General features: G+C 41.2%; 1 protein-coding gene and 1 non-coding gene across 2 annotated transcripts; both read right to left on the bottom strand.

The window, feature by feature from the left end:
* Window positions 1-1734: 1734 nt before the first annotated feature.
* HSPA9 (heat shock protein family A (Hsp70) member 9) lies at window positions 1735-20177 on the bottom strand. The gene is made up of 17 exons (XM_046000069.1): window positions 19991-20177; window positions 18578-18636; window positions 18263-18350; window positions 16460-16641; window positions 15117-15241; window positions 14483-14556; window positions 14294-14400; window positions 13684-13846; window positions 13122-13214; window positions 8948-9157; window positions 6881-7108; window positions 5894-5998; window positions 5185-5302; window positions 4458-4552; window positions 4048-4140; window positions 3402-3542; window positions 1735-3092 (listed from the first exon to the last, which is right to left on the bottom strand). Exons 1-17 carry the CDS (start codon window positions 20069-20071, stop codon window positions 3015-3017), a joined length of 2040 nt encoding a protein of 679 aa, XP_045856025.1. The 5' UTR covers window positions 20072-20177; the 3' UTR covers window positions 1735-3014.
* Window positions 8336-8406, bottom strand: LOC123939542. Its single transcript, XR_006817909.1, has one exon. It is a non-coding gene; the product is annotated as a small nucleolar RNA SNORD63 (small nucleolar RNA).
* Window positions 20178-23183: the final 3006 nt, after the last annotated feature.

Here is a 23183-nt window from a genome sequence, read left to right as displayed (position 1 = left end):
GTGTTGGGCTCTGTGCTAGATATGGAACCTGCTAAGATTCTCTCCCCTTCCCCATGTCCCTCCCCCAGATTTCTGCTTTGTGACCTGCTGCAGCAATGAGTTTGATAATGAGGCATTGTATTAGGTTTAAGCATTATCAAATTGCTGATAATCGTTTTTAACCTGTGGAAATGGCTGTTTCAGTGGTTCTTTATGTAATTGCTAAATTGCCTCCATGATGTACAGATTGAGTAATGTAGGTCGCCCTATAGTTCCTCTGTTTAAAGCTTTCATCTGTTTCATTGTTTCGATACTAGAGGAAAGGAGACAGCTCTTACAAAGCAGCCTTAGGACTGCAGAATGGAGTCACAGTGGTATCTGAAAATAGTGAACAGCCCTTGCTTGAAGTATTTATTTTCAAGGTCTGGGTTGTCTCACTTTTAATCTCATGTACTTTCTGTAAGAATTTGCTTTTATCTTTACTGTTTCTTGCTGTAGCATTTCTAATGTAAATGTTATACTTAAGATTAAGCCACCTTGATAGATTACTTACTAAAAGTGTCTTCAAAATGAAATATGGAACAGAGCATCTTATTCTTCCTGGTAATTGATCCATTGATAGAACACCTATGTACATGACTCTCAACTCAAGGAAATCATCAGGTGACAGGGCCATTCTGTAAATTAAATGGCCTGTACTCTTCAAGTCAGTGTTCTATGCCTGGGTAGCTCATTTGGCTAAGTGTCTGCCTTGGCTCAGGTCATGATCCCAGGGTCATATAAGGCTCCCTGCTCAGTGGGGAGCTTGCTTCTCCCTCTGCCTGCTGCTTCTCCCGCTTGTGCTTGCTTTCTCTGACAAAATCTTAAAGGAACCATTCTTACCGAAAAGGACACAAATGCCCCCATGTGACTGTTTTCTAAGATTTGAAAGGGGGGGGGGGGTGTGTGCATGCCTAAGACCAGGGAGTGGGTAGGCAGAGGGGGAGATCTGAAGCAGACTCCTCACTTAGCGCGGAGCATGCCAGATTTGGGTCTCAATCCCACAACTCATGAAATCAAGAGTCAGATGTTTAACTGAGCCACCCAGGCACCCTGAAATGCCACTTGTGATTTCTGGTTGCTATTACGGGAAATGACCAGAGTGGCAAGGGTGTGATTTTAAGTGGGGGAAAACTACTTGGAAGAACCCAACAAGTAAAATTACACTCATTGGTAGGAGTGAAGAAGGTAGTTCTGGATATACGTTGACAGTGGCTAAAATTTGACTTTTTTTGTTTAGGCAAGTCTAAAAAGCATATTTATTCTAACTGGAAAGACTACTTAGGAAGGGAAACCAGAAGTTCCTTTTGGGCCCTGTCAGGGCAGTTGTCACCACAAAAGGGAGACTGTATCTCAAGAAAGACTTTTTCCTTTCAAGGTCGTTTGTACCATTTAGCATTTTTACTGTTAGGTATTTGAAATGCTGCTGTTTGCTACACATGGCGTAGCTTGAGACAGTATCTCTGAATGCCTTTCCAAGCAGCTCTTTTACCTGATGCCAAAGATGGACCTCTAATAAAAAACTACTAGTTCTTACCTGGGGTGCTTTAGAAGTCCTTGAGGGGCTTATTATCAGAAAGATTGGAAAACTCTAGAGACATTCAGTGGGCAAACATTGACCAGAGATGCTAAATAAGTATCTTCCAACAGGCCACAAGATAATCTTTCACAAAGAATTACTGCAAATCCCACAAGGTTCCCAAGTGTTCACATAGCTGAAAACTTGAGCCTAGAATTTATTTTTCATATGAATCTCCAGAAATGTTTACATGGGTGTTAAGGAACACTTAAGTTTTCAGGAATGTAATACTTGTGTAAACAATCTCCTTCACATTAGAGCACTATATTGACTTAATTATACATCAGTTTCATTTTTAGATCTCACAGAATGAAAGGAGGCATTACATCTGATGGGGTCTAAGGCCATGTTCTTGACTGACAGATTCTGTTGGGCATGGTATATGACAGTAATTCACGAAAAGAGGAGGGGATGTCTGTTGGAAAACTTTCGGGAAATAATTCTTCACACTTACCTAATACAGGAAAGATAGTCACCCTTCTGCTTCTGAAGGTGTCAGCATTTAACTAGAACTGTATCAGAGAATATGGGACAAGGCAACTCATTCAGGATTAAACAGGAGAAATGTACTAAGAGTCAAATCCTGATGGACTGTCCTTGGTAATAATTTTTCATCATACCAGTCCTTCCAAATCCTGAATTTTGGCCAGTGTTAGAAACCTGAGTGACTTTAGGTCAGGGAATTGGGAAGTAGGATTCATGTCCTATTCCTGAAGCTAAATCTCAAGAGCATCACTCCTCAAAAACAAGATCAAGATGCTGTTCATATTTATTTAAAAAAGAAACTCAGAATGGATCAAAAAAAAAAACAAAAAACAACAAATCAACAAGGACACAAGTGCCAGACAGAGGACAGAAGACAGCTAGAAAAATATGCCTTAGGGAAGTTAGGGAGCCCTATTTTAAAGCTGTATATTACAGCTATTTTTCCATTGATCTAGCTACTCCTGCCCTACCTCCCAATGTGACACAGCTGGCTTGCCTTGCAAGGCCTCAGTTAAAGAATACCTTGTATGTACATAACAGGCTGGTATAGTAGTTCTCAGTTAACTAGAAGGATCCCATCCCCGTATGATCTCATTCCAAGTCTATGGCTGACTACCTTCATTGTTATATTTCGAGGTAGTTTCACCTCTTGAAAATATGGGTACTAAAGCACAAAACGTTGTAATTATCATCCATAAATCATCCCCCCTCCCCACACTTTACATGCTGCTGAAAAATGACAGAGTACTATGAACTTTGTATGGTTGAAATTCTCATTAATTATTAGCTAATTTCTCACTAAATTTACATATTAAGGAAATTATATATAGAATACTGCAAAAACACAGTAAAAGACTGAAGTTTGCCCATTTCTGCTCAGGAAATCCCTTCACTCCCAAGCGTCATATTTTGACTCCGAAGTTTATTGTTATTACTGTTTTTCCTCCTTTTGATCTTCCTTTTGTTCCCCAGTGCCAGAACTTCCAGAGCCTTCTCGCTCAGATGCCATCTGTTAAAATATTTGAGAGCAACTCATTCACTATAAAGTCTGACAGTTTGCACCTTGATAAACTAAAAAACTGGAGGAGGCATATCCAGCCTATTCCACTCTCCCTCCCTCCCTTGTACATTATTGGTCGTTTCTGTGCAGCCCTCCCTCTGACTGCTATCACCCTCCCTCCCAATGCAGAGTTAAGAGTATTTCCAACTTCAGTACTCCCAGTTCTGTATAAATGGCCATGCAGACTGCCATCAGTGACAACAGTAATCAACAGTTCTAATAAGGTCAAGTTAGGGATGTGCGCTTCAACCCTTTTACCTTTTTGTATGCCATTTCGAAGAGCTTCAGTGATGCCTGCTGAAGGGAAGATGCTGCCTGCCTTATGTTTTCTCCTGTTTCGCTGTCTTTCCGAGCCAGAAGTTCCCTCATTTTGGAAATCTCGTCTTTTAGCTTATTGCACTTAAAAACAAAACCAAACTCTTTCTGGGTTTCTTATCCCATTTTATGTAGCAGTAATAGAAACATTAAGAAATTCCTATCACTAATAAGAGGACTCATCTTTAGAATTTTTTTTAACTCACCTTTAGAATTGTATCTCCATTTCCTTATTTATAAAATGGTCCCAAATGAAAGATTTTGTGAAAAATGGGAATAAAAAGCCTTGAGAAACAAAAAATACCACTGAATTCCTACCAAGACCCATGGAGAAAAACTTAAAGGGTGCTTGGGTGGCTCAGTTGGTTAAGCATCTGCCTTTGGCTGTTATGGTCCCATAGTCCTCAGAATGAGCCACACATTGGGCTCCTTGCTCAGCAGGGAGTCTGCTTCTCCCTTTCCCGCTGCTCTTACCCCCTGCTTGTGCTTGCTCTGTCACATACACAGAATCTTAAAAAACAAAAAACCCCACTTCACTGCCATTGGTGACAACGCCTAACTTCATTAACTATTTTAAAAAAGGACTCACTTCATCAGCAGGCAATTGGTCCTTGAATTCTTCCATTTTTGTTTCTGTGTCATGAATAATTCCTTCAGCCATGTTAACAGCTTCAACTCGTTCCTAAGAAAAATCAGAAATTTAGTATGAAGACTTCCCAATCAATCAGTTGATTGAATGTCCCCATCAAGCTAGACAACATGCTTAAGTGATGCATATAGTTACAGAGTTAAAACAAACAAGTTAATGTGGTCTGAAAGAGTCTAGGATGTCTCTAAGTGATTACAGTGGGACTGGAGAACATAAGAATTCTGATACCGAAAGACTGAGGATAAGAAAGGGATTCTACACAAAAGTTATGAGCAAAGAGAGGAAAAATAGATTTCATGTATCCATATTCCCACTTTCACTTCCCAACTGCAAGAGCAGAAAGTAGTTACCTTCTTTCGCCGGTCTTCTTCCGCATACTTTTCTGCATTTTTAACCATATTTTCAATATCATCTTTGCTTAACCCACCGGAAGACTGGATCACAACTGTAATGAGAAAAAAGGGCATCTTATTATTTAGGTAAAAATATCTGCTTCTTATTCTATTAAGAAAAAGAATACATCTGTACAGAGTAACCAATTTTGATATGTAATAGAATACTCTTGTCCTTATAATATAAAAAGGAGGGGCACCTGGGTGGCTCAGTGGGTTAAGCCTCTGCCTTTGGCTCAGGTCATGATCCCAGGATTCTGGGATTGAGCCCTGCATCAGGCTCTCTGCTCAGCAGGGAGCCTGCTTCTCCCTCCCTCTGCCCACCTCTCTGCCTACTTGTGATCTGTGTCTGTCAAATAAATATATAAAATCTTAAAAAAAAAAAAAAAAAAAAAAAAAGAAAAAGAAAAAGAAACCAAGGGTCTTGAAATACAGAGATGAACCGACCTGCCTGCCTACCAAAACTTCACTGATCCAGAAGCCCAGTGCTTGCCCATTTGGGGTAATAAACGCCATACCTGTTTAATGTGAATCTGCCAACCAAGGAGAAAAGGAACAAAGAGGATTCATCCTTCAATAAGGGCGGGGGTAAAGCTATGCACAACACACAAGATCTGTTTCTCAAACAAAGGAACTTCAAGGTCCCTCGGCTCACTCTTACAGTTGGATAAATAAAAACACTTACTCTGCTGCTCACGTCCTGTACCCTTATCTTTTGCTGAAACATGTACGATCCCATTGGCATCAATGTCAAATGTAACTTCAATCTGAGGGACTCCACGAGGGGCTGGGGGAATTCCAATCTAAAATAAATAATATACGGAGTTAAGCTCCTCTCACGAGAGGTCCAATGTTCTATTTGCAAATCTATATAGTCTTCTGGGTAAATAAGTAAACTTATTTTAGGAAGAACAAACAAAATATATAAAAAACACAAATTTATAATAAGGGTAGTAATTTCATTGCTACCTGAAATAGCTTTCTGACAGCAGGTAGTCATCATGGCTTTATGTACCCGAGGACCAGTGAATGAGAGGAACAATCTCCATCACTGTTCATCTCACCAAGAACCAATAACAATGTTGAATAGGAGCCAACATCAAAGGTCTTTAATAGTAATGGGAGATTTTTCCTAACATTGTTATATTTTCCTGGCTCTTGTGTTTATCAGTTTCTTAATGAAGTTCCTAAGACATCAGATACAAGCAAGACTTTCAGGTAAAAATCAAAGCCATCTGTATCCAACTGCAGAATTTATACACTGAACCAAGGTAACACAGACTAGGTCCCCGTGTGTTTTAGCAGTTTTTTGTGGTATCATTAAGGATTAAAATGTAGTCTAATTGTATGGGAAAAGAATGACAAGTACAGTATCCAGGATTCCTGATACCTACCAAAGTAAACTGTCCAAGAAGTTTGTTGTCTCCAGCCATCTCTCTCTCACCCTGACACACTTTAATCTCCACTTGAGTCTGACCATCAGCAGCTGTAGAAAACACCTAGGAAGAAAGAAACTTCCTGGATTGGCAATCTGACTGGGTTGCTTCCCTTATATAAAGTGCAAACCAAAGAAAAATTCAACATCTCAACACTTCAGAATCCCAATCCACATGATGTTCAGAATAAAGACTTATTTATGTCTTTGCAGGGAATTGGAGTAGAATTAGCACCAAGTGTACAACAGCTATTGTTTCAGCTAAGCAAATAAACTATACAAAGATGCATTAGTAAACAGGGCCTCAAAAGGAGCTAATAAAGTGAGATGTTGAAACATGCTCATCTGAAGAAACAGGTCACAGACATGTCATTTAGGCTCAGTCACACGAAGTCACCATAGTTCTCTTCACTGATGTGTTGGCAATACATCACTGAACAAAAAGCAGTATCTATTTAGTATTAACAGCTTTTCAAAAAAACATCAGAACTGGGAAAGGCGGGAAATAATTCTTAATTTAAGATTGAGCAAGCCACTGTCCAAGTAGCCCTGCTTGCTATCTAAGGAACCCCATCATTCACCCACGAAACAAGTACATTCTTTTAATCTTGGCCATGTCCTCCTCTTTACTGCCTTTCAGAACAGATGAGTACAGGGAATTTAGTCCGAAATGATGAGGCTCCTTTTTGCAAAGTTACTTTAATCTGTGAAGGAGAAGACTGATACCCTCCCTCTAATCACTGCTGGCTGTCAGGTAAAGAAAACTTTTTCAGGAACAACAACAAAAGAGAACAGAACACAAGATTCTTAGCACCCACATTCAACTAGTATGGACTCCCAAGACAAAAAGTGAAGTTTTCTAGGAAAAGCTCGCAAAAGGGGGGCGCAGTCACATCTCTCACAGACCCTTTTATCTCTGGGACAATGAGGAGTAGGTGATTCTTACCTGGCTTTTCTTGGTTGGGATAGTGGTGTTTCTGTTGATAAGTTTGGTAAAAACACCTCCCAGAGTCTCAATACCCAGAGACAGGGGAGTGACATCCAGGAGCAGCACATCTGTGACATCACCAGCTAACACACCTCCCTGAATAGCAGCTCCAATGGCCACAGCCTCATCAGGGTTTACAGCTTTGCTTGGGGCTCGGCCAAAGAGATCCTGTACAGTCTGCTGAACCTAAGCCGTCAAAAAAATAAATAAATAAATAAAAGAACCTATCACTAAGTACTAAGGGCAACTACCCAAGAAGGGAAGAGTGTGTCCCAAAATCACAGCAAATCTCAGGACAAGCTGCTTCAGATCCAAGAGTATTTATTTACTCAAGTTATTATTTCATATGAGTTTTTCTTAATGATCTAAATGTATCAAAAGTGGATAATACTCAAATACTTGACTATCATTCCTAAGCCCTTTTAAGATATGGGAAGAATCGGTGTGCCTGGGTGGCTCAGTGGGTTAAAGCCTCTGCCTTTCTGCCCAGGTCATGATCCTAGGGTCCTGGGATCGAGCCCCGCATCGGGCTCTCTGCTCAGCTAGGGGAGCATGCTTCCTCCTCTCTCTCTCTGCCTACTTGTGATCTCTGTCAAATAAATAAATTAAAAAAAAAAACTTGGAAAAAAATACGAGAAGAATCTAAGTTTTGTTACTGGGTTTCCCATACAACACATTAAATTAGAAACAGAGGGTAAAGGGGTGCCTGGATGGCACAGTCAGTTGAGCATCAAACTCTTGATTTCCTCAGACTCTTGGTTTTGGTTCAGGTCATGACCTTAGGGTTCTGGGATCAGCTGCACTGGGCTCTGCACTTGGCACAGAGCTGCTTGTCCCTCTCTCTCTGTTCCTCCCATAGCTCACATGCTCACTCTCTCAAAAAGTAAATCTTAAAAAGAAAAAAAAAGCAACAGAGGGTGCATGGGGTGACTAGGTGGCTCAACCGGTCCAGTGTCCAACTCTTGATCTAAGCACAGGTCTTGATCTCAGGATCATGAGTTCCAATCCAGTACTGAGCTCCATGCTAAACATGGAATTTACTTAAAAAACACGAACCACCAGAAAAAAAGAAGAAACAGAGGGTGTAAGACACCAGGATTTAGTTACAGTCTAATTCCTCTTCTACAGATCAACTTAAAAGCAGTGGTGATTAATGCAGTAATTCACCACTAGTGCTAATGTGAGGCATGTTCTTCCTGCTTCTTTTATTAATGCTAGGAAAAAGTGCTACTTCAATAGCATCTGGGATCATTTGTTAACCTAAAGATCTCTTCCTGATTCAAAGCTTCTTTTTCTCCAAATTTATTCTGTGCATATTCTCCTAAGCCCAGGAACAACAAAGGGAAATTTCTATCAAGGCCCATGAAAATTCTAATCAAGCTATACAGCAAGAATTGCATCTTCAACAGGTTCTGTGCTCAGTCATTCGTTTTCCACACACCTGTCTTATCAGAATGATGTGTTGATAAAATGCATCACTGCACAAATCCTTGAAGAGATGCAGCCAGAAGCCTGAACACCATGGTGCAAAGTCATTCCTGTCCAAAACTGCCCCTAGAGCTACACAGTACCAAGGTTTTAAGCTATCTCTAATGTCAAACTTTGTTTCATTTCTAAAAATACTCCCCAAAATGAAGTTCAGGATTCTCCATGCTACCACCCCAAAGACATCCCGCCCTTCCCAATCCTTTTCCTGAAACCTTTAATTAAAAAAGAGGCTGGGGTGCCTGGGTGTTAAGTGTCTGTCCTTGGTTCAGATCATGATCCCAGGGACCTGGGAATGAACCCCACATAGGGCTCCCTGCTCAGCAGGAAGCCTGCTTCTCCCTCTCCCTGCTTGTGTTCCCTCTCTGTCCAAAAGAGTCTAAAAAAGAACTCTAGTGAGAGAACAAACTCATTGCCCTTTCAGGTCACAGTGGCAGGAATGCCACATATTCGTGTCCCTACACAAACCATTTGTCCAGAGAAGACATTATGTGCTTGCCCTGTCTGCTTTTCCATGCCAATGATTCCACGGATCCATACCTTGGGCATTCTAGTCATGCCACCAACAAGAATCACTTCTCCGATGTCACTCTTGCTGACCTCTGCATCTTGCATGGCTTTCTGGCATGGGGCAATGGTTCTCCTGATTAGATCAGTGACAATCCCTTCGAACTGAGCACGAGTCAGCTTCATATTCAAATGCTTGGGTCCAGAAGCATCCATCGTAAGATATGGCAAATTAATGTCGGTCTGCAAAGAAAGGAGAGCAATAGTGGTGATGTTTCTTTATATATTTCAATTAAAATAAGACCATACTCCCACATTAGGAAGACTTCCAAAGTTACAGGGAGAGTGAGACCCACTTTAAATGAATGGCCACCAAAGACAATGACTCCTTAAGATTTCAGCTCTTCTCTTCCCAGAGGCAAAAAATTTAGGATCTATAATGAACAAAGAAGAATGTAGGGATGCCTGGGTGGCTCAGTTAGTGAAGCATCTGCCTTCAGCTCAGGTCAGGATCCCAGAACTCTGGGATCTTACTCAGCAGAGAGCATGCTTCTTCTCTGCCTGCTGCTCCCCCAGTTTATATTCTCGCTCTCTCTCTGTTGCAAATAATAAAATCTTAAAAAGAAACAAAAAACAGTGAAGAATGTAAGAGCAGGGAAAATCCCCAGGTAGAAAATGAAGAAATGTCCTCCTACTAAACATACATTAGGAGTCACTCTACTGTTTTCAGTCACCAAGTTTTCTAAAACTCAATGTATGCATACACAATAAAGTCAAAGGCATGCTTTGAAACAAATAACCTGCTCCAAGCCAGGGGTTTCTAAGTTTCAGGAAGATGGTAAGAAAGCTACAACAAAAATGCTAAAGGTAATTCCAAGGACTGACTTGACTGCCATCACCTTCATGGTAAGCAGCAAACACTGCTACAACCATAGCAGATAACAGCCATTATTTAATAAACCCCAAATCCTAAGGAGGCCTGGATTCAGAATATTTAGACTAACAAAACTCCTCACTAATCATGCTAAAACACATGTCCTACAGTAGACCCTCAGGAACAAAATTACTTTCCACCCCCTTCCAATTTCACATCAAAGCAACACCAACATGAAAAAGACTAAAAGGGAACAAATCCTTAACCATCTCTGATCAGGTAAACTACCCTAGGCATTTAAATGCTTAACAGCCAGACTTAAAACATACATCCCTTCTATAGAAGAGTGATACTGAGTACTGCTAAAGAACACCATGGACAATTTCCTTCTTCCTTTGCAAAATTTTAATAAACCAAATCAGAAAATAGAAATTAATGATCTAAACAAATGCAATAGAACTTTCTGTGGCATACTCTGTATTTGTGCTGTTTAAATCAGCAGCCACTAGCCACACATGGCTCAGCACTTGAAATACAGGTAGTATAACTGACAAATGGAATTCTAAAATTTAATTTAAAGAATCCTCACATGGACATTATTAATGTAGTTCTCTCTATGCTATATGTTGACAATTTGAACTCTAGGACTCTCAACCCTCTAAAACCAGTCTGTGACCAAGTTTTGTCCCTTGTCTCTCAAAAATTCAACAGTCCAGGTTCACATTAGCTTCCCAAGGTTCTCCCACTCAAGCTGCCTCTGCCACAGGACCTCTCCTAACCCAGAACAATTCTCCATTCCACTTCTGCCACAGCATTTGTCATAAGCCACATCTGACATTATTGCCCCTAAATTTTCACAGGGGTGCCTGGCTGGGTCAGGGATAGTGTGTGCAACTCTTGATCTCATGAGTTTAAGCCCCATGTTGGGTGTAGAGATCACTCAAAAAACGTTTTCACTGGTTTATACTCACTCTTGTCAGGACAGACCCAAATCCCAAACCTAAAAAGCTTCTATTCTCACATTCCACTTTCTCAGCATGCCTGCTCTCAAACTACTAGCCCTTTCTCAGGTCTTTACCCCAGAGCCTCATTATTTACTTGACCCTTTATCCTTCTCTGATGAACATTTTTCGGTAACTCCCCTTGTTAGGTCAAACACCTTTATCAGGTTTCTCTTACAATTATAAACCTAACTTTGCTTTTTTAACCACATGAACTTTTTTATTTAAAGATTTTCAAAGAGAGAGAAAGTGCACATATACACACAAGCAGGGGGAGAGGGAGAAGCAGACTCCCCACTGAGCAGGGAGCCCAATGCGGGGCTTGATCCCAGAAGACTGGTATCCTGACCTGAGCCAAAGGCAGACGCTTAACTGACTGAGCCATCCACGCACCTCAATAACTTAATTCAGACTACTACTTAAGACATGTCCTATCCATCTATCAATTTAGGAATCCTCATAACTCTAAGGGAGAAAGCACTATTGTCCTCATTTTAGAAATAAGAGAACAGAAATATTAAATAATTTATTAAGGCCACACAGCTATTAAGTAATGAAGGACTTGAATCCCACCATTCTGTCTACAGGGCCATTTTTTTTTTTTTTTAAGATTTTTAAAAAAACTTATTTGACAGATATCACAAGTAGGCAGAGAGGCAAGCAGAGAAAGGGAGGGAAGCAGGCTCCCTGCAGAGAGTCTGATACAGGGCTCGATCCCAGGACCCTGAGATCATGACCTGAGCTGAAGGCAGAGGCTTAACCCACTGAGCCACCCAGGTGCCCCTACAGGGCCACTCTTAATCACATGACTTCTGGCTTGACTGGTTATTAATATGATGTCCTAATTTTTATCTTGGGTACCTGGGTGGCTCAGTTGATTGTGCATCTGACTTTTGATTTTGGCTCGTGATCTGAGTCCTGGAATGGAGCCCTGCACTGAGCTTTGTGCTCAGCGGGGAATCTGCTTGGGTGGGATTTGCTCTCTTCGCCTACCCTGCAACAAGCTCTCTAATAAATCTAAAAACAAAACAAAACAAAAAATCTCTATACCACACTGTTAAACCTCATGAAGGTAACGCTTCTAGGAATTCATTCTACTAATTTTTTTTTAAATATTTTATTTATTTGACAGAGAGAAATCACAACTAGGCAGAGAGGCAGGCAGAGAGAGAGGAGGAAGCAGGCTCCCCGCAGAGCAGAGAGCCCGATGTGGGGCTCGATCCCGGGACCTCGGGATCATGACCTGAGCCGAAGGCAGAGGCTTTAACCCACTGAGCCACCCAGGCGCCCCTCATTCTACTAATGTCTAATAAAACACGCACAAATATTAATGTGCAAGGATGCTCAACACACTCTGCTTTACCAGCAAAATGCTAGAAAAAATAATCCAAATGCTTATCAGTAAGAATCACACTAAAAACCAATCTCTCCCTCCAAAGCAGTGTCCTGTATTCCAACTCTAATCCTAACCATCACATTGCAAAGTTCTGCCACTCTGTATGACAGCAGGGACAAAGCAACACCGTAATTATGGATGACTCTGTACTTTGTCACTCTTCATAGCTACTTTAAAGAAGTTTTAAAAAATCCACGTCTGAAAAAAAAAAAATCTGGGTTTTCCCGCCCTGGATAACCCAATATATATGATCAAATTAACAACTAAAGTAGTCAAGGGTTAAGGCTTTCCTGCTGCCACCAGAGATCCCAGCAACAGATCTCCTGCCTTCCATCTTGTTGCCTCTCTGACCCAGATCTAACATGCTTTATATAGTTGTTCTTAGTGGTTACGGCAACTAAAGCTTTACCTGAGAAGGACTGGAGCACCAGATGCTGACCCCTTCTATAGGTGCTGAGCAACTCTGATGCTAACAGAAATGTACACAAGTACCCCAGCCTTCAGCCAGGTTTCATAGCTCACTTTCTGAATTGTTGATCAAATAATTAAACGAGACAATTAGAGACTCACCTGAAGGGCTATCTGAAATGAAGACAATAGCAGTTCTTAGAGGGTCCTATTATTTCTAGGCCAGTGATTCTAATTTTGTATGCTACTAGTCTAGATCTTAAAATCAGTACCTTTAAGGCAAATAAAATGTATTCAATGTAATTCAGACCGTTATGTTTTGGCTCTGGTACAGAAAATCTCTTATTTGGGTGGTTAACAAATTCTGGCTCATCCTTAAAGAAGTACTGCTCCTTTGTTCATGGAGGGCTTTTATACCAACCAGCGAAGTATAAAAAGATCAGATGGACATCATGCAAATTAGAACATACAATTCAAATAAACTAAGGCTGAAAACATCAAGACTGTTGGGATTTTTCCACATCCCACCTGTACAGATGAGGAGAGTTCACACTTAGCCTTCTCAGCAGCTTCCCGAACCCTCTGAAGTGCCATGTTGTCTTTGGTTAAATCAACACCCGTCTACAAAATGAAAACACAAAATACTAGCATTAGTGAGCTGGTAAATACTATTTTAAGATATAATGATAATGTTAACAACATAAAACAGATCCATACTTTTATAAAGAAGCATGAATAACTTACTTCCCTTAAAAATCTGTAAGGAAAAGAAACCTTATTCTGTAAAGGGCTGATCCAAATCAGTTCTTTCCAACCACTGGGTTCTGGCTCAAGACAGGAGTTCCCAGAATTTCTATACAGAGTACCATATCCTTCTTAATCTGTTTATTCCCAAGCTGAAGCTACAATAATCAGAATATTTCATTCCACCCATGAAATGCAATGCAACTGCAACTGAACTGAAATGCAACTGTTTCAGTGTTCTAGTCAATGTTCTATTAAGGTCAAAAAGTCATAAAGAAAACAGCCATGTGGATAAAGAAAATTCTCAACATCCAATGCCTACATATTAACTATACTGGGAACCAACCTCTCTTTTGAATTCCTTCACAATGTGTCGTAGCAGGGCCTGGTCAAAGTCCTCACCACCTAAGAACGTATCTCCATTGGTGGACTTCACCTCAAATACACCTTTCTGAATTTCCAGGATAGAAATATCAAAAGTTCCACCACCTAAATCATATACAGCAATGCTAGAAAGAAAAAAAAAGAAGACCTTAAAGAACAACACGTGCCACTAAAGTATTAATTTTAATAACTAAACCACCATAAACTTGATGATTTCCCCTTAAGCGTAATCATGAAATTGGATAACTGCCTATATGACAGGTGTTTTACTACATGGCCCTTCTAGCTATTTATAAATACAGAGATGAATTATGTTTTTAAAGGCAAAATTGACAGGACTCCATCATCTGTTTTTTGTTTTTGTTTTTTTTAAAAGCAGTCTCAGCAACCAACTTGGGCTTGAATTCATAATCCTGAGCTCAAGTGACATGGTCTACCGACTAGGCCAGCCAGATGTCTCCCAAACACTGTTTTAAATAAATACTTGACAATATGAATACCAAGAAAAAAAAAAAATGACCACAGCCTAGTACTTTCATGGTTCCACGAACGAGTTTACTACACAAACTTACATTTTGTCTTCTGATTTGTCTAGACCATAGGCCAGAGCAGCAGCTGTGGGTTCATTAATTACTCGAAGCACATTTAGTCCAGATATCTGGCCAGCATCCTTAGTGGCCTAAAGGAAAAGAAAAAAGCATTTTCCACTGTGGGTCCTAAGTACCATTTATTTCCTGAATAAGAAAATCAACCGAACTCACCTGTCTTTGAGAGTCATTGAAATAAGCTGGAACAGTGATCACAGCATTTTTTGCTGTATGCCCCAAGTAATTTTCTGGAAAAGAATTAAAGAATGAAAAACAATCATGAGACTGTGTCAGATGAAACAGTTAAGAGAATTACTCATGTAGGCTAACAACTTGTGTTATCCTCTTGGAGCCACAGACAACTCGGAAGTTTCTTCACACCTGACCTAACACCAAGAGAGAGCTTGCAGAAAACGTTCCAATTAAAGATAGTGGTTGAAAACCCAGTATCTCACCTTTAACGTTATAGTGAAGATTCACCAGCTATAATGACCTATTCTTAGACTTAAAACAGCCACTAGTTTCTCCAAATGGGAAGTTTTAAGTTTTACTTAGCAGAGCTCAAAGATTAATGTGTAGTCTTTAGTCTTTCAATACAGAGTACCACCCCCCTATACTGAAAAAAATAAACCACCATTAGGAAAACTTTGAAGATAAATTCATTATGTAGGAATGTGTGAGGAGAACAGTTTTGCCATTTCTAGGTTTTCTAACAGCCACCACAGAGTCATCCAAGGAAAACTGAGGTATGTAAGTGAGAAACCATCAGTTCTTCAAACTTTCCCAGACATGAACTAAATCTTCTCACCTGCAGTCTCTTTCATCTTCATCAACACGAACGCTCCAATCTGACTTGGAGAATAGAGTTTTCCATGAGCTTCAACCCAGGCATCTCCATTGGAGGCACGAACAATTTTAAACGGCACATTTTTACTGAAAGACACAAAAACTGCATTTGAAAAAATGTGCCTGTACAACCTACCATGACAAGGCTACCATATACCATGAATGCCCATCCTCCATCCCAAGAGATCCATGGCCAACAAACAAAAACTTGGCAGGAATCCATTTAATGAAAACCTTTAGAAAGTAACCATTAACACGTAAAAACATCCTGGTGAAACCTGAACATTATTTCCTGCTGAACAAAAGATCTGTGCCGCTGCTCTGGCAATGGTTGGAGAGTTACCAATGACCCAGCAAGTCCATTACTAGGTATCTACCCGAGAGAAATGAAAACAGATCCTTACAGAAGCGAGTACACAAATGTTTATGGCAGTATTCTTTCTTTCAAGTTATTTTTAGTAAGCTCTACAACCAACATGGAGTTTGAACCCAAGACCCACAAGAGCAAGAGTCATATGTTGTTTTGACTGAGCTAACCTGGCACCCCTATGGCAGAACTCGTAATAGCTCCAGATGTTCATTAACTGACAAATGAATAAACAAAGTATACGCTTGCCCCTATACATGGGTTCTAAATGCACTGGTCCACCTATATGCGGATATTTTTGGGTAAATATAATGCTACAAAGATAGTTCCTCCTCCTTACAACGTTTTAACTTTCTTTTTACTCTAACGTACTTTATAACGTACAAAATGGGTTTTAACTGGACTATGTTAGTTATCAGTAAGGTTTCTGATTAACAGCAGGCTATTCGTAGCTAACTTTCTGGGTAGTCAAAATTTATACATGGATGTTCAACTACATGAAGGCTCAGCACCACAATCCCATGCTGTTTAAGGGTCAACAGTATATCCATACAATGGAATAATATCTGGCCATAAAAAGGAATGAAGTACTGATACATGCTGTAACCATGGACAAACCTTGGAAATCCTAGCTGATCAGCACACGATGAAGCCTATGCCACTATCTACCTTGCCTCTCTCTACCTGGTGTACCATAAATACACCAATTTATGTCATCCATAAGTGACTAGCTCAATCTTCCCATCATGTCAGTACATAGCAAAGACCTACTATGTGAAGGCAAAAGAATTTTTTTTGAAGGAAATACCCTTTTGGTAGGTGCAGGACATGCCTCCACGGACAACGTATAAAAATACCAGGAGAAGATGCTCTAAGAATCTTGCTGAAAAGATTTTGTGTGGCCTCTGGGAGTTAACTATGCTTTTCCTATTACTCACATATCTTTCTGTACTTCAGGATCATCATATCGTCGGCCAATGAGACGCTTGGTGGCATAGAATGTGTTGTTTGGGTTGGTGACAGCCTGTCGCTTGGCGGGCATGCCAACAAGTCGCTCACCATCTGCTGTAAAGGCCACAACTGAAGGGGTGGTTCTGGCACCTTCAGCATTCTCTAACACCTAAAACTCCCAAAGACAGACAGAGAATGAGGTTCCAGCCACTACCACCAGTCTCTTTTATCAATCATTTTAAGACAAAACACCTGCCTTATCATGAAACAAATGTTCGAGAACAGTACTAATGGGCATGCTTTTCTGCTCTGTGAATGCTGACATAATAACCACTATGTCAGGTACATGTTTAAAGTATTTTTACTTACTTAAAAAAAAAAAACAACTTTATTACACACACACACACACACACACTCAGCTGAGTGCAGAACCCATGTGGGGCTCAATCGCACAACCCTGACACCATGACCTGAATTGAAATCAAGAGTTGGACACTTAACCAAATGAGTCACCCAGGCGCCCCTAAAGTAACTTTAGTCCTTTACTTTGAAACAAGTGATAACTAAAAACAAAAAAATGGAAAAATAAATAGAAATCAAATCTTTCACACTAAGATACTGGAACAAGGTACACTTTCTGCCAGTATAGGGAATTTAAATCTACTTCTAGGGGCAACTGGGGGGCTCAGTCAGTTCAGTGTCTGCCTTTGGCTCAGATCATGATCTTGGGGTTCTGGGTTCGATTCCCATGTCTGGCTCCCTCCTCAATGGGAAGTCTGCTTCTACCTCTCCCTCTGCAGCTCCCCCTGCTTATGCTCTGTCAAATAAACAAAATCTTAAAAAATAAAAATTAAAAAATCGACTACTAAATTTTTTCATGCTGCCTCCAAGTCTCAGGCATTTAACAAAGAAATTGCCAAAATAACAATTCAGGAATCCCAGGTGCTCTGCATCTTGAGAAGAACCTAGTGGGAATAAAGGTTTTATGAACAAACCAATGAGGTCCTTCCCTGTATCACAGCAAGAGTTCCTAAGATGCAGCCTACACTTTACGTGGAGCTTCACTTGCTTCTAAACTCTTCTGACCCCCGTGGTTCAACAGACTTACAGAAATGCATGACTCGGATGATAGAAATAATCCACACAGCAAAGTCATCCAAACTGGTCCTAATGGTAACCTAATAGTTTACTTCTATGGCAGGACATAATTAAATCCTGGAAATTAAATCCATTTTTTTTTTTTTTTTTAAAGATTTTATTTATTTGTCAGAGAGAGAGAGAGACACAGAGAGAGAAAGATCACAAGTAGGCAGAGAGGTAGGCAGAGGCAGAGGGAGAAGCCGAGCAAGGAGCCCGATATGGGACTCGATCCCAGGACGCTAGGATCATGACCTGAGCCGAAGGCAGCCGCTTAACCAACTGAGCCATCCAGGCGTCCCAAATCCATTCCTTTTATAGCACCTTGCAATTAACAACAAAGGTTCACCTCAAAAGATTCTTAAAAACAGCTTTAAAAATGTCCCTTATCGGGATGCCTGGGTGGCTCATTTGGTTAAGTGTCTGCTTTGGGCTCAGGTCATGATCACAAGGTCCTGGGATCGAGTCCCACATTGGGCTCCTTGCTCAGCGGGGAGCTTGAATCTTCCTCTGCTGTTGACCCTGCTTGTGCTCTCTCCCCTCTGACTAATAAATAAAATCTAAAAAAGTCCCTCATCTAAGCCGAAGGACACAGAATTCCAGACTGGGTATTAACTACTACTATATGATCCAGAGCTTTCAAACATGCTCACCTTTGCTTGTTTACCTTCCATAACCGCCACACAGGAGTTGGTAGTGCCCAAATCAATACCAACAACTGCTCCCTTGATTGCTTCTGATCTGAAAGACATTTAAAATAACGCTATGGTTAATGTTATCATAATAGTGGTCTCCAGAACCGTTGCAGGGATACACAAGAACTTGTGCGTAAATAGTTGTGTATTAAATAATCTGTAACTTACAAGAAATGTGTCACCTTTTTCTTCATGGGAGGGTTAAGCACAAATTTAGAGAGCACCACTCTAGGATTTAATATTACCTCTCAAAAGAAACGAAATTATACTTACGCATAGTCCCGCCTTGAAACAATTCTAAAAGCTTCATGACTAAGGCCATTCCAGCCATCCTAAAAAAAAAAATGAAAAAGAAGATAAAAATGCATCAACAAATATGAAAACTTGAGCCTGTTCCTATTATTCTTCTGAAGAACACAGAGTCTAAACCTTCATTCTGGTAACCATAACCTGAAAAGATGAAATCTTATATATAAAAGGCACTGTGGTACTTAAATAGAAGAAAATTTAATTGAGTATGAATTTTCCAAATAAGATGGAACCCCACACACACATAAAATCGTCTTCAATTATAATGGGGTTTCTCAACTTAACACTACTGATTTCTGAACCTTGGCACTGCTGACTTTTGAACCAAATTTTTGTTGCAAGCGGCTGTTCTGTGCATTGTAGGATGTTTAACAGCATCCTTGGCCTCTACTGCTAGAAGCCAGTATGTCCCCCAAATTTTAACGAATTATGTCCACACATTACCAGACATCACCTCAGGAAGCAAAATTGTTCCCGGTTGAGAATCACTACCTTACAAAATACTACTCGGACACTTCTCAATTTCATACTCAGCAGCAGCGTACAGGTATCTAAACCCTACTAGGTGTGCTCGCAGCTGCAAATCTAAGTTGCTCAGAGACATTTCCCAACCTAGCACCTTAAGGGGACCAGCACTGGCAATCCTGGGGAGTCGTTTAGAAAAAAATTTCGGGAGTGGCCTCAAACCAGGATTAAACCTAATCACAGGATACTCCCAAGCCTTTTTTTTTTTTTTTTAAACCCCACGGTGAGTGCAGAGAGAAGAGGTCCTATTCTCCGAAAACATGTTCAGTCTTACACAATATGCAACTACTCCATGGCCATTTCCTGATTTTATTTTTCCTGAAATAACAAGGAGGACAATCTTATGCCAAAAATTCTTGGGAGAACTACAGACCAATGTGAACAGGAAAGAAAATCTGTGCTTGGCTTTCACTTTACTAAGATACTTTCCTTCTTTCTTTTCACCCTAATAACGGGGTTTTCGCGCACACGTTTTAGAGGAGACGAAGAGTCACCCTTCGATTTGTAGATTTAAACGAAACCCACAACAGCTGTTCCCTCCCAACTAAAACTGCGTCTCTCGCCCCCAAGGCCAAAACCGTGTCATCAGCCACTGAAAGGACCGTCAGAAACAATATCCGCTACTTCCTAGAATAAAACTATACTCTTTTAAGAGGTGTGACTCAGCAGAACCCGAAACATGGAAGCACAATCCTGAGTCAGACCTTGCAACGGCAGCACTGATTAATGAAAGCTAGTTATCTTCTTCCCACCATCCTGATCTGTACCGGAGAATTCTGTGCCTGAAGGGCGAGGCCTGCCGCATGAGGTCAAGGCCGTGAGCCCCTCAGAGAAGGCCCAGCTATTCCCTACCTTGTGGCGCGCGGCTGTGGGGCCCCGGGAGGTTGCGGCGCCGACAAGACGAGCTGCCGCGGCTCGGCTGGCACTTATCATGGCGCTAGATGGTGGAAGTACGAAGCGGCAAACGCGTTCGGACGGCCAAGAGCTGCGCGGCGTCCCAGCGGAGGCGCTTCTGGAAACCTCCAACCACGTGGGGGCGGGGGGGCGGGGGTTAGTTGCTGCGGCCTAGAGGACCACTCTTCCGCTGAGGCGCTACCCGTGCTGCCTGACCAGAGAGTACGTGACAGCCACTGCCGGAGTTAAGACATATGTCTATTAGGCATCGCAGCACGATGGCTGGAAAAAGTGTGTCCTTTCGTTTCGGCTGCAACAGATCTAGGCTCAGTGAGCGGCGAGGGGGCTAAGCGAGATATAAAGGCATCACTTTGGACAGCCCCGGTCCTCAGCGGTAGGAAAGACAAGGTCACACGGGTAAATTACGAACCGATTACAGTGTCCTTGCGTCAGTTGCGTGAGAGGAGGGGCCTGCCGCGCCTGCGCAACTGGCATCCCCTTGCGCACTTAAGGCGCATGTGCACAGGGGGCGGCGGAAACCGGAGGTGGAGTCTAACTGCAGCACTCATTGGACGTCCTAGCTCACGTGAGTTTGGCCGGCTTGTAGCCCGGGGCGAGACCCGGAGCTTACACCGTCCCAGAGCGTTGACGTTTTTCTCGTACCAGTTTCTGGAGAAGGGAGCCATCTTGCTCTGGGCCTTTGTTCAGTGAAAATTCCTGGCTCAGAATGTTTGTTGCTCTGCTTTCTTGTTCGTCATTTGGTTGCCTGTTGCGGTAATTTGAACTGCACCTGGATGTGCAGACCTCGGACGAATTCATGTGTTTATCACAGGGATCTCTGGGTTCTAACTACTAAAGCAGCCTTTCCTTCATAGAGTTTGTTGGGTTGAGTTACGCTAATTGTCGTGCGGACCCCCAAGAGGAAAAATATTTGCGCTGAGGCTCCTAGCCACCCCTCCCTGCCCTGTGCTGGGCCTCCCTGAAGCTCCTCAGGCCCATCTCGAACCTTGTGCTGGTTTCCAGGGGCTGAGGCTGTGTGATGGCTTTAGGTTTTTCTTTCTTTCTTTCTTTCTTTTAAAGATTTTATTTATTTATTTGAGAGACAGAGATCACAAGCAGGCAGAGAGGCAGGCGGGGGTGGAGGGAGCAGGCTCCCCGCTGAGCAGAGAGCTCGATGTGGGGCTCGATCCCAGACCCCTGAGATCATGACCTGAGCGGAAGGCAGAGGCTTTAACCCACTGAGCCACCCAGGCGCCCCCGCTTTAGGTTTTTCAAAGAGAGTTCGCTGATGAAACATATATATACTGGAGTGCCTACCACGTGTCAGACACGATTTTAGGTGGTAGGAGTACAGTGAAAGCAAAACGTGAATTCACTGATGAGATGGCAGTGAGATTGTGCTTGATTTTGAAGGTGAAGCAACTTGTCCTTAAAGTGCTGTTTTGAAAGAGATGCTCTGCTCTTAAGTGATCACGACTGTGTGAGGCATTCTGAAGGAAATGGGGGAAGTTTGGGATGGAAAGAAGGTAACTAGAGTTTACAGTGTAAGGGGTTGGAAGTGGGAGTAAGAAAATAAATGTCAAACATAATGTTGGCTGTAGGTGAAATTCTAAAAAAAAAAAAAATTAACCCCACACTCTTACCTAAGTCTTATCTCTTATGTTATTATTCTAACTAGTCTACTTATACTCTATCATTTCTTTCGTTTTTTAATTCTCTCAGACGTAGACTTTTATGAGGTCATCAAAGTTACAGGCTAGTGACCGCTATTTGTGGAGATTTATATTGTAAAACAATGTACTGATGGGAAAGAACGTAGAGAGGAGCGACAAATAGTATTAAATATTGAAGCAAAATAGAAATGGATAATTGTACATTCTTGTGTTGTATATGACAGAGAGGGAGGAGTTTGAGTGGAATAAATGGCATACATACATTCTCTGTTCCTTCTTTTCTCAACTGGTTCTCTTAAGAGTCTTTTTTTTTTTTTTTCTTGTTGCATACACTTGAAATCCACAAAGTATTAAGCAAAAGAATCCTGGAATCAAATAGTGTTAGCTACCGGATGTCTGAGACCAAGATTCTGCGGATGATAGAGGTTCCTGGTTGTTTTCCCCAGGAGCCTAGCAAATACTCGCCATGACCACAAGGGGGATGTGGTGAGCTCCAGATAGTTCAAAGCCGGAGCCTGAGAATGGGGCTGGTACTGTATTTGCCAGTGTGAAGGACAGGTTTCTGGACTGCTTTGCAAATTAACATGGCCTACGGCCTGAAGGCTTGAAGAAATGAGCTTGAGTCTAAAAAGAAATAGGGTGCAATAAGAATGGACAGTTAGATCCACAGCCAGGTGGTATAATTCTTCACCATACGGCACAGTACTGTATTTCATTTCTCTGTTGTCATCTCAGTGTCACACTGTAAAGTGAAAGGAACCAGTACATAATTTGCATGTGGGTAAATGTTTATCAGACAGAATAGGCAGCTGTCCAATATCTGTGCATACTATATTTTAAATTATATTCTAATTGGTATGTTAGCATATTTGAAGACTGGAAACTAGTTTTCTGTTTATTTATTTAATTTTTAAACGCTTAACTACCAGTAATTAATAGGAATTGTTATTAGATGGTAATCACTAATTCTTGTTAAATCTTTACTTAAATGCCACATACTATCTTAAATGCTTTATATACATTGTGTAATGAACCCTTACCACAGTGGTTTCAAGTAAAATACTATCAGCATTCCCATTTTGCAGATAGGGAAACTGAGGTTTAGAGTGGTTGATGTGTTATATGGTTCACATAACAATTGACTGGTAAAGCCAGAATTTGGAGCTTTGCTGTAAACCACTAGGCCCAGCTGCCAATGGGTCTCTTCTTTTACCTCCACATATATTGAGAAGTTGAGTTTTATAATAGTGGCCTTATTCATTATTAACAGCAGTTATTTTAGGGAGTGGAACAGAAGAATTAGAAATAGTTTAAAAATTTTTTTATGTTTAGGTTGCAGTTTAACTTGCAGAACAACTCTAAAGTTCAGTCTGTAATAGAACTCAGAGAATCAAGTTTATATTTTTAAAGCAAAGTGTCTTTAAACTGGTGACTCAGATGACGTTCTATTCACTTTTCCCAAAGATGAATACCCTGCT

Source organism: Meles meles, chromosome 3, assembly GCF_922984935.1.
Source record: "Meles meles chromosome 3, mMelMel3.1 paternal haplotype, whole genome shotgun sequence".
NCBI lineage: Eukaryota > Metazoa > Chordata > Mammalia > Carnivora > Mustelidae > Meles > Meles meles.
This window is presented reverse-complemented; position numbering and strand designations above follow the sequence as displayed.

Excerpts from the sequence above, each read along its gene's own strand:
- HSPA9 (XM_046000069.1), bottom strand. The coding sequence starts at position 20,071 with ATGATAAGTGCCAGCCGAGCCGCGGCAGCTCGTCTTGTCGGCGCCGCA. Across the intron at positions 18,637-19,990 it reads CCACAGCCGCGCGCCACAAG|GATGGCTGGAATGGCCTTAG; the intron begins GTAGGGAATAGC and ends TTTTTTTTTTAG. Across the intron at positions 18,351-18,577 it reads GTTTCAAGGCGGGACTATGC|ATCAGAAGCAATCAAGGGAG; the intron begins GTAAGTATAATT and ends AATGTCTTTCAG.